The sequence below is a fragment of the Dryobates pubescens genome, chromosome 27 (assembly GCF_014839835.1).
Source record: "Dryobates pubescens isolate bDryPub1 chromosome 27, bDryPub1.pri, whole genome shotgun sequence".
NCBI lineage: Eukaryota > Metazoa > Chordata > Aves > Piciformes > Picidae > Dryobates > Dryobates pubescens.
In genome coordinates, this window is record NC_071638.1 from 2,756,025 (window position 1) to 2,768,071 (window position 12,047).

The following is a 12,047-nucleotide window of genomic DNA, read 5'->3' on the forward strand; positions in this document are numbered from 1 at the left end:
ACTTGCTTGGGTGATTTGAAAACTGCACCAAATATTCCTTCTCATTCTTGTGTTCCTGAGGCCTTTGAAAACAGTTTTGCAGCACAAATCTCCTCACCTTTCAGATGGAAATAATTGCTTGAGGTATCAAAGGAACCTGAAGGGGAGCAAGAGCCTCAAGTGCCGTGTGTAATTTGAATAGATCTGGGTGCCCAGTGCTCTGAGGTTACTTCCAAAAGCCCAGCTGGTGCTTATGTGCTCTTGCAAATTCTGTTCATTAGCAATTGAAGCAGATCTGGGGCCTTCTTTACTTCAGTATAAATAATTAACCAACTGAAAAGGAATCAGTGGGGCGGGGTTGGGTCAGGCTTCATTATTCCAAACTAAGATAAGCCAATACAGGCTGAATACCAGACCTTGCAGAAGAGTTAATATTGGGCTGGCAGCACTCATAACTGCAGGCAGAAATATGCATGTACAACCATATATAAGCAAGGAAAAAGCCCTGCTGCCAGAAACAGGAGCACTTTTACAACCCCTCATAAGGCAAGCAACATTAATCTCTGCAGGCAGAGCTTAACGTGATGTTCTTCAGATGAAAAGGTATTCATGAACTGCAAAAATATGTCTTTAGAAAGGCAGTAGGAAACTTCAGCTCTGCCCCAGCCTTATAGTGAAGTCTCCAAACTGTACAGAAAAGGAATCACAGTATCACCAAGGTTGGAAGAGACCTCAAAGATCATCAAGTCCAACCTGTCACTGCAGACCTCATGACTAAACCATGGCACCAAGTGCCACATCCAATCCCCTCTTGAACACCTCCAGGGACGGTGACTCCACCACCTCCCTGAGCAGCACATCCCAATGACAAATGACTCCCTCAGTGAAGAACTTTCTCCTCACCTCCAGCCTAAACTTCCCCTGGCTCAGCTTGAGACTGTGTCCCCTTGTTCTGGTGCTGGTTGCCTGGGAGAAGAGACCAACCCCCTCCTGGCTACAACCACCCTTCAGGTAGTTGTAGAGAGCAATGAGGTCTCCCCTGAGCTTCCTGTTCTCCAGGCTAGATCCATCGATGGGCAGAGCCATGATGTGAAGACAATATGTAGCCAGCATTCAAAATCTCGAGACATAATGGAGACTGAACCCTTTCCCAACCCTTTCCCAACCCTTTCTCAACCCTTTTTCAGCATTTTTTAATTTATCTTTGTTTACATATTGATGTATTTCATTACTTTTAAAGTACTAAATGTTCATATAAATCCTGCTCTCAGGTATGAACCCCACACCTTTTGTCATCTTCAGACACTTAGTCATTGTCTGCAGCGTTCATTACTGCCAGCTCAAATGCGCTCTGCAGACCTGCGGGCTGCTCTGTGCACTTTGTTTGGTTCCTTTGCTTTTCATTCAGGTTTGCCATTCTTGGTACTCTTTCAGAAGTGGAGGAAGGAATTCTAAGAGAGGCTTTTGAAACTCACTCTCACACTGCTTGTAATCCATCTTGCTTTGTTTCTAAGGGAAAGGAGCCCTCGGTTCGGCAGCTGGCGCTTCTGCACTTCAGGAACATAATTACCCTCAACATTAAATTGGAAGATGCATTATCACGGTCCAGAGCCAGAGTTCCACCCTCTATTATCCAGATGCTGTTAATACTCCAGGTAAACTGGTAATTTTACTTTGCCTCCTTCCTTTATCCTCTCTTTCTTTACTGTATTGCTGAAGTTTTCTTAAGCAGTCTCTGACTTTATTCATTCATTGAAAACTTCTTACCCAGAATGCCAGAGCTTCTGTGCCATTGATTGTGGTCCTAACAGTGCAAAATACAGACTGTAGGGGTTCATATTTCATGCCTTAAGATCCAGAGGGCCTGAGAATAAAGACTTGTTTCAAAACGTTGAGCCTTGAGATACAAAGCTTTGCAAGCAGACCAGTGCATGTGGTAATAATATGACTTCCATTAAATGCTGCATATTGCTGCATTAAACAGTTCTGGATATGAAGCTTCACATCTGCAGTAAGCAACAAAGTGAATATGCAGCTTATGGTTGAATCAGTCATATTTGATCACTGGAATCAAATTCTATCACAGCTGTTGTTAAAAACCATTAAGATCATGTACTGGCATTGGCCTTCAGTACATTAGATTTATTATTTTTTAGGAATAGAGTAGAGTAGAGTAGAGTAGAGTAGAGTAGAGTAGAATAGACCAGACCAGGTTGGAAGAGACCTTCAAGACCGGAGTAGTGAGGGGAAACAAAAAGAGGAATTCCAGGCAAAAGGCAAGTTTAAGTTTACTGTTTCTTAATTAAAGAGAAAGCATCATTTTGTGTTGACAAGAAGGAATATGAAGTAGAAGGGAGGGAAAGAGATAGGAGTGGATCTTTAGGGGGGATGAAGTTGAGATTTTCCTAGCTGGTGATTTCTGTAAGCAAAACAAAAGGAGATTTAAAGCAAACAAAAGGATATGTTCCTTTGTAGTTCAACCCTGTATTAATTAGCTCCATGTCTGAAATTGTTTTGTAGGGCAGGGTAATCTAAAGGCAAGTGACAAAAGTGGAGCAAAGAGTAAGATACACTCTGCTGGGTCAAGAGATTAAATGTTAGCCCTGCTATCACAGTGTACATTTGTTGGAGGATAACGCTGTGTTCAACTTAGTTTTCTCAGCCAAAGTACTTGTGTGGGGTGTCTGCTTGCCGCCTGTCTCGCCTCTCCCTAGCCTCCAGCTTGCCAAGTGTTTCTTGAAACCGCTGGCTAATCATGGCACAACAACAGTAATATCAGTGATATTAGGATTCCTAGGAGTTTCATGGAAAATAGTGTCTGGAGAGAGGACAGGAGCCTCAGGGAAGAACTGGAGATTGAGCTTAACTGCGCAATGAGACATCAAAGAATTCACTTAATTGAATTGTGAGCCTAGAGACCCCCACATGAGAGAGTACCGTCACAAAAACCTTAATCACAGCAAGGTTGTCTTGTGAGGCCTCATCCCTTCTTAAAGGTGAGGTAAACTGTCCATTCTTAACCAGGCTTCAGCAGTGTTGTTGCTAACAGGTCTGCTAGGGTTTGTGTGGTTTCTGCTTTAGAGAGCCTGTCTTGGCTACAGGCGGGATCCAGCTTTGCCTGAGTTCAGCAGTGAGCCAGGAACTGAATAACATCCTCATTTAGAAAGATCATAGGAGGTGATGTGGAGTCATTTGCCAGGATCAATGCTACAGGGGACAGTTTCTTTGAAGATCTTCTTTCTTCAACAACCAGAAGTGTTAACAAGGTGGATGCCTGTTTAGGGTGGAAGGCCAAATGCATTCGCATTGCAAAGCTGTTGATGGAAATCAATAACCAATTGAGAGAGAGCTTGCCCCTGGGTGTTTATTTCTGCATACATTACCTATGGCTGTGTGGTGGGAGCGGTGAAAGTCCTTTCACAGCAATAGCTCTGCCCAATTCATGGTTTAAAATCTAATGGAATGTACAGAAAAAGGTCAGAGGATCTGGGAATGAGCCATTTGCATGCTTAGCAGTGTTAGCCAATAACTGGATTTCAGAGCAAAGACATTTCCCAAACTCAAATGTCACATTAAACAAAAGTAAATTTTATACATTTATGGCATAACAATGGAATTTTCCTGGTGTAGTTTTACTCATTATGTGAATAGAGGTGGAAGAGAAATAACAATTCAGCTGTCCAAAGAGCACATCGTGGACTTGGGTGCTTGGATTTCCCAGACTGACTGAGAGACAATGACTTGGTGTGGACATTGTCTAATCCCTATTTCTGTCTGCTGTGGATAACTCTTTCATAAACAAACTCAGTGATGCTGGAGCAGACTCCTGTGTCTGGAAGATCAGTCTAGTGATGTCAGTCCTGGACCAAATGTTGAACTAAGTTGCCTCATTTGTACTCTTAACAGCCTTGTGTGGCTGTGTTATGTAATTAAGGAGTAGGTCATGTTCTTCAAGACAGCAGCTGTAATGTCAGCTGAAGGTCACAGACTGACAAAGGCCCGTGCTGACAGGAGCCAGTCTGTCCTGTTAGGCTTGATAAAGCAGCAGAGGTTTGGTGACCGATTCAGGGTGCATCTGGTATTGCTCATCTTTCAGCTTGTCATGGTGTAGGGGAAGAGCTCTGTTAATTTGTCAGCAGAAGACACTTTCCTTATGGAGGGGAAGAGAAGCTTTTTAAAGAGGAAATTGAAGTTGCAGCAATCCTTGGGCTTTACTCAGGAGGTAGGTGATGATTTGGCAAAGCTTAGGAAGATGTTTCACCCAAGCTTGGGTTAGCTTCATTGGCTTCAGCACACGAGCAATGTCATTGCCCTCTGTGACGTTACTGACCTATTGCAAGTTGCACACATTCTGTGCTTACTCAGCTGTCCATTCTCTGGCAAGGAGAATGAAACAGTCCCTGCCAAAGACCTCCTGAATAAAAAGGCCTGAAATGAAATTGTACCCCTTCCCCTTACTTCATTGTTTAGGGTATTGTTTTCCCTTCTTTGCATCAAATCTTTTTTTCTGTCCACAGTAAACTATTTACTGGAAGTGTGCCTACCAGCCATGCATTTAACACCCACAACAATCTTCTGGCATGCAGTGATATGATAGAAGATGCACTTTGGTTCAGAAGGGCTCACCAACCTGACACATCTCTCACACTTTGCCCAGAGAGCCAAATACCTGAATGTCTTTGTGTTTGAGACATAAAAGACTGGGGGGGGGGGGGGGAGGGGGGAAGGCAGGGTAAACCCCATCTTATATCTACTCTATGCACTCCCTTTTTGAAGGAAAGAAACTCCATTTTTAGGATAAAGCTGTTGCAGGTATTATAATAGCAGAATGCATCTCTGAAGCTTTGTTGCAAGGTACTTTCCATTTAAAGGATCAGAAATGTGTCCTCAAGTTAATTATTAGACTTGGGTTCTCCAATCCAGTAAAGCCACTTCCCACCAGTGCTATATTCTGGTCCAATTACAAACCAACAGTCTATGGGGAAAGAAGCAGTCCCACAGAAGTGGGGGAAGTGATATTCCTTTGCTGTTGAAGTCAGTTGTAGTTTTACCACAGCTTGGATGAAGTGCCACATACCACTCAGATTTTTTTCTTGCCAGCATAGCCTGACCCAGTTATAAAGCACAAACTGAAATGCTAATACTTTATGGCTGCTTATAGACAACATAAGCTGAAGTGCCTGCAGGATGCTTCTATTTAAGTTACAGGACCTTCCAGAGAAGAGTCATGACTGAGGGAAGTAAAAGAGCTAAAACTGCTTTTGAGCACAGAGCAATGCAGAGGAGTTCATGCAACTACACTGAGTTGCCAGTCTTGCCTTGATGACCTTTGGTTTTGGGTGGAATTAGGAAGATGAGGGAAGGTGGGTAAACAGAAGGAGAGGCTAGAAAATAGTACTCTCCTTTATGCTCTGTGAACCAAAGAGAGCAAAACTACCACTGCAGAATAAACAATCTGACTTAGTCCCCAGAGCATGCTGGCAGTGAAGACCTTTGCCACTGAAACTGGAACGTCCTATCTCCTCCAGGTACCCCTCCTGAGGTCTGAGAAAGTTGGAAGAGAAGAATTAGTGTTTATCTGAATCTTTTGGTTAACACCAGATTATTTCAGTTCACAAAATCTCTCTGGGTGACCTGAGGTATTTAAAACCCCTAGAGGAGCACAGTGCAGTATGTGTCATGCTCAGGGATGAGGCCTCACCAAACATAAGCTCTAAAGAGAAAAATAAAACCTGTGGTTTCCTTTTTTGACTTCTCTGAGTTTCCTTTTAACTCCCTTACCCATTGTCTTTCTCTGTAAAGGAAGACAAGATAAATACCTCAAACTGTCCAGTGGGACCTATTTGTTACCTCTGAAACACTTCTAAATGTAGGTTCAGCTCCACACACTTTAAAGGGGTGGAAAAGCACATTGCAAAAGCTGAAAGCAAAATGCAGAGCACTGTTTTTCCATCTGAGCAGCCTCATAACAGACCAAAGACAATGTGGTTGAAGAGCAAATGCCCTTTGCTGTCAGAAAACTGCAGGCTCCTGCCTGTGGAACAACAGATTTGCTGTAAGATTACAGCCTGAGTCAACTGGGGTCAATTCTTTTTGGCCATAGGTGTTTTCTGATTTGGTGGTTGCTTTTGAGAGGTTGTCTTGGTAAGTTTCTTAGACCTGAAGCACAGGCTGAGCAGCATGGGGTGGGCACGAGGTTCCAACGTGCTTTTAATGTCTCTTTGTCTTTTGCTGAATTACTGGTTTAGAAGACACAAAACCAAGTACAAAACAATAAATACATCTGTTGTAGACCCTCTTTAAATATAAATCAGTGTGTCAAAACCCTTGTACTCCCCCTGGGTTGTGTATAAATGTGTTCAATGTGTTTTCCTCTTTCCTGGTGAAGGGTGGCTTGTCTGTGTAGTTTGCATCAGTCCCAAAGGCACCTCACTGCTCTCTCCAACTACCTGAAGGGTGGTTGTAGCCAGGAAGGGGTTGGTCTCTTCTCCCAGGCAATCAGCACCAGAACAAGAGGGCACAGTCTTAAGGTGTGCCAGGGGAAGTTTAGGCTGGAAGTGAGGAGAAAGTTCTTCACAGAGAGAGCTGCTGGCCATTGGAATGTGCTGCCCAGGGAGGTGGTGGAGTCACCATCCCTGGAGGTGTTCAAGAGGGGATTGGACGTGGCACTTGATGCCATGGTCTAGTCATGAGGTCTGTGGAGACAGGTTGGACTTGATGATCTTTGAGGTCTCTTCCAACCCTAGTGATACTGTGATACTGTGAAGGAGTCAGGCAAAAACTTCTGCAGCCAGGACACTACCTGATACAAAGGGAAGAGTCCTCCATTGCTTTGTACTGACACAACACTGAGAATCTGACCCTCAAGATTGACACCTTAGAGTATAATGCAGAAACAACTCTAAGCAATATTCTCTGTCTTACTGTGTCATATTTATTGTCTCTATCAGCAAGTGCACTTCACAGTAATGGAACTGGCATGCTTTTGGTTATCCTGGAATTAATTCCTATTGCCATGGATTTTTAATGTGTCCTGGCATTCATTTGTTGTAGGAAAATTTTCTTTCTGAAAGAAAACCATGTTCTTTTGGCTGCTGAAGAGTACTTGCCATATTTGAGTTTGAATGTCTTCATATGGGTTTTATGCTCGTGGTAGTTTTCCTGGTGCTGGGAAACATTTCTGCATGGAAGCAGCAAAAATGCTGGAACTAGTTCATCTCTGTCTTGGAGTATTGCCTCAAGCAGATTGGGATGTGCTGTGTTAATGAGTGTTGAACAAGAACTTGGGAACTGACTGGGGAGATTGAAAAAGAGGCAGCAGCAGTAGCCTGAGTGCAGCACAAGAGAACCAGAAAGGTTTAAATGTCCATTACAGTTGTGCTTTGGCTGGCTGATGCTGCCAGTCAGGAGTGCTAAATACACTATTTGTACTAAATGAAATGCAGCCTTTGCTTACTTGTGTGTCAGTCCAGGGCTGTTGCCCTGCCATGGCTTGGTGTAAGTGGTAAGGATGTAAGTCAGGGGCAGGTGGTGGCTATCCATTTTCCATTTGCAAACTGTAGTCTTAAGGAGGGAAACCACATCAGAGGTATTTTGTTTCTATAATGTTTTAGCTCTGTTTCCACTTGGCACCAATTTCGCGGCTCACCACAAGCATGTTTTCCCTGGGGGCAAAGATAGGTGGTTGCTCTTAACCATTCTGTAAGCCTGACTGATGGGGCTTTTTCATTAGGAGCTCCAGGGCAGCCACTGTTCTGCACCACAGACCTTGAAAGACCTGTGCTCATGTAACTAAGGCACATGGAAGGCCACTGCCGTTTGAAAAGAGCAGATTCCATTTTGAAATCAATTATTCTCCACAACACTCAGCATATTTGACAACAATAATATGTTGCCACTTCTGTAACCTTAAGCAGCAGAAAAAGAGCAAAGCAACATAAAATGCTGTAGTTGTTTGGATTCTATTGTGTATGAACCTGTCTTGTCCACACCATAATGTAGTAATTCAAACATGTCTTGGCCCTTCTCTTAACAGAACAACAGTGGTCAAGGAAACACTACCATAACCTTCTCCATACCAGTTAAACACAGTTGCTGTAGAAGGCAATTTGCATTGTGCAAACTCCTCTGGGGCATGTCTCCTAGGGCATTTTAAGTGTCTCTCATGGAGGAAAAAGTCACTTCAGTGAAGGGTATCAGTTAACCAAAGGTATGGCCTCAGAGTTGGTCAAACACCACAGCAGCAGTCCAGACTGGCCTGAGCTATGCTGTTACCATGCATCAGGTGTTCTGCAGTTACTGCCCGTTTGCTGTCTTGCACTGTGGTTGGTGAGAAGTGCTTACTTGTCCTCCTTCAATGACTCAACATTTGCCTTGGGGCTGGAGTGGGTGTGTGTGGAGTTGTGGTGTAACTGCTGCCTACGGCATCTGAAACTGCCTTAGCCCACAGTGACATACTTGTGCAACCTAAGTGTGAGTTGTTTCAGCCCGAGTCAGTTAGATGGATGTCTAACCTCAGCTAAACCAGGTTGTCCTTACAAAGATATGTCTGTCTCCTGGAGTTTGCCTCCATTAATGACACTGGCCTATTAAAACCAGTGCAAGTTCATTGGTAGGCAAATCCTTAATCACTTCACAAAATAGAGTTAAATCCCTAAGGTCATAATTTACTTGAATTAGTATGTCCCTGTAAACCCCATAATTTCATCAAGTCAGAGGGAGAAGGGTTTAACCAATTGCATTAGTTTGTACAAAAGTCTTTTGTGGTCCCATTTGGGCCAGTAGATTAAAACTGTCTGAAAAGATATCATAGACATTTTGACTGTTGAAAAACATTCCCATGGTGCAAGACTCCTTTGAGGCAGAGCACTTTCATGCTGTATCACTGAATCACAGAAAACATCTGGTTGGAAGAGGCCTCGAAGATCGTCCAGTCCAACCTTTGACCCAGCACTGAAGGGTCAACACTAAGTCACGTCCCTAAGCGCCAGGTCCGCACACTGCTTGAACACCCCCAGGGAGGGTGACCCCACCACTGCCCTGGGCAGACCATTCCAATATTTGAGAACCCTCTCTGTGAAGAAGTATTTGCTAGAATCTATCCTGCACCTCCCCTGGCACAGCTTGAAACCATTTCTTCTAGTCCTGTTACTTGTGACCAAGGAGAAGAGGCTTCCCCCTCCTTGCTCCAGCCTCCCTTCAGGGAGCTGTAGAAAGTGATGAGGTCTCCCCTCAGCCTCTTCTCCAGACTGAACAGTCCCAGCTCCCTCAGATGCTCCTTGTAGGCCATGTGCTCCAGGCCCTTCACCAGGCTTGCTACCCTTCTCTGGACACACTCCAGCACCTCAATGTCTTTCCTGGAGTGAGGAGCCCAGAACTGAACACAGTACTCAAGGTGTGGCCTCACCAGTGCTGGGTACAGGGGGACAATCACCTGCCTGTCCCTGCTGGCCACAGTGTTTCTAATCCAAGCCAGGATACCGCTGGCTTTCTTGGCCACCTGGGCACACTGCTGACTCATATTTAATTGACTGTCAACCAGAACCCTCAGGTGCCTCTCTGAGTCACAGCTTTCCAACCACATGTCTCCAAGCCTGTAGTTTACCACAGGGTTTGTTGTGACCCAAGTGTAGGACCTGGCACTTGGCCTTGTTAAACTTCATACAATTAGCCTTGGCCCATCGGTCTAATTTATCAGTTGCCTACAGGGGGAACATGAGAAAGTTAATCTAAGTGTCACAGTATAACTAAGGTTGGAAGAGACCCCAAGGATCATCGAGTCCAACCTGTCTCCACAGACCTCAGGACTAGACCATGGCACCAAGTGCCACGTCCAATCCCCTCTTGAACACCTTCAGGGACGGTGACTCCACCACCTCCCTGGGCAGCATATCCCAATGACGAACGACTCGCTCAGTGAAGAACTTTCTCCTCACCTCGAGTCTAAACCTCCCCTGGTGCAGCTTGAGACTGTGTCCCCTTGTTCTGGTGCTGGTTGCCTGGGTCTCATGGGTCTGACCAATTGAATTGCCTTATGGCAGCTTTAAAATGGAAGTGCTGGCTGGAGCAAAGCATCACAGGGCTCGCAGTTCGGATGGTAACATGAGAGGCTTCCTGTTTCTGGTTGCAGCTTCTGGTTTCCACTTTTGGGGTGCTGGTCTTTTCCACTAGGCTGGCTGTGGGCTTGGAGGGGTGGTTTTGTCACTGGCTGATGCTTCTGCTTTTGCTGTGGTTTTTGGTGAAATAGGCCATGGTAATTGTGCATTGTAACCTCTCGTTAAACTCCTTATCTCAGCCACGGGGGGGTTTATATTACTTTCCCTCCCGATTTTGGGGGGTGTGGAGGGAAGGCTTGCTTATGCAAGGGGGCTGTCTTAAACCAAGACACTCAGCTACTTTTAATGAAGGTGCCACTGGCATCGTGGGTATTATCTACCAGATAAAGCAGTGGTGGCACCTGGCATAGAAGGGGAGGACCATTTTGCTCTCTGTAACTGAACTGTGTCCCTTTGGGTAGCAAGATCAGACAGTACTCTGGCCAAGGTCGCTGGTACAGCACCTCCTGTTCTGTCCTCCTGGGGTTCACCTGGCCCTGTTTTTCAGAAGAATCATAGAATCAATAAGGTTGGAAAAGACCTCAGAGATCATCAAGTCCAACCTGTCACCCAACACCTCATGACTAACTAAACCATGGCTTCAAGTGCCACATCCAATCCTTTTCTGAACACCTCCAGGGATGGTGACTCCACCACCTCCCTGGGCAGCACATTCCAATGGCCAATAACTCTTATCTGTGGAAAAACTTTCTCTTCACCTCCAGCCTAAACTTCCCCTGGCACAGCTTGAGACTGTGTCCTCTTGTTCTGGTGCTGCTTGCCTGGGAAAAGAGACCAACCCCCACCTGGCTACAGCCTCCCTTCAGGGAGTTGTAGAGAGCAATAAGGTCTCCCCTGAGCCTCCTCTTCTTCAGGCCAAGCAACCCCAGCTCCCTCAGCCTCTCCTCACAGGGCTATGCTCCTGACCCCTCCCCAGCTTTGTTGCCCTTCTCTGGACACCTTCCAGCAACTCAACATCTTTCCTAAACTGAGGGGCCCAGAACTGGACACAGGACTCAAGGTGTGGCCTAACCAGTGCAGTGTACAGGGGCAGAATGACCTCCCTGCTCCTGCTGGCTACACTGTTCCTGATGCAGGCCAGGATGCCATTGGCCTTCTTGGCCACCTGGGCACACTGCTGCCTCATGTTCAGCCAGTTGTCAACCAGTACCCCCAGGTCCCTCTCTGCCTGGCCACTCTCCAGCCACTCTGACCCCAGCCTGTAGCACTGCATGGGGTTGTTGTGGCCAATGTGTAGAACCTGGCACATGGATGTGTTCAATCTCATGCCCTGGCACTCTGCCCATCTGTCCAGCCTGTCAAGGTCCCTGTTTAGAGCTCTCCTACCCTCTAACAGATCAACACCTGCCCCAGCTTGGTGTCATCTGCAAATTTACTGATGATGGACTCAATGCCCTCATCCAGATCATCAATAAAGATGTTAAAGAGCATGGGGCCCAGCACTGATCCTTGGGGCACACCACTAGTGCCTGGCTGCCAGCTGGATGTGGCACCATTCACCACCACTCTCTGGGCTCAGCCTCCAGCCAGTTCCTAACCCAGCACAGAGTGCTGCTGTCCCAGCCAGGGGCTGACAGCTTGGCCAGGAGTTTGCTGTAGGGGACAGTGTCAAAGGCCTTGCTGAAGTCCAGGCAGACTACATCCACAGCCTGCCCCACATCCACCAAGCAGTCACCTGGGCATAGAAGGAGATCAGGTCAGTGAGGCAGGACCTACCCCTCCTAAATCCATGTTTGCTAGCCCTGATCCCTTGGCTGTCCTGCAGATGAGCTGAGATTGCCCCCAAGATGATCTGCTCCATCACTTTCCCTGGCACTGAGGTCAGGCTGCCAGGCCTGGAGTTTCCAGGTTCCTCCATCTGTCCCTTCTTGTGGATGGGCACCACATTGGCCAGTTTCAGTCATCTGGGACCTCTCCAGTGAGCCAGGACTGGAGGAAAATGATGGAGTGCGG

The 12,047-nt window shown here is 46.1% G+C and overlaps 1 protein-coding gene across 5 annotated transcripts in view; it reads left to right on the top strand.

Moving 5' to 3' along the window:
- PRR5 (proline rich 5) overlaps positions 1 to 12,047 on the top strand; it is a 120,951-nt gene that overhangs the window by 82,033 nt on the left and 26,871 nt on the right. For all 5 annotated transcript variants that reach the window (XM_054173821.1, XM_054173824.1, XM_054173825.1 and 2 more), the window contains one exon: positions 1,494 to 1,634. In XM_054173821.1, the coding sequence (XP_054029796.1) occupies positions 1,494 to 1,634 (141 nt within the window). The remainder of the gene's footprint in view (positions 1 to 1,493; positions 1,635 to 12,047) is intronic.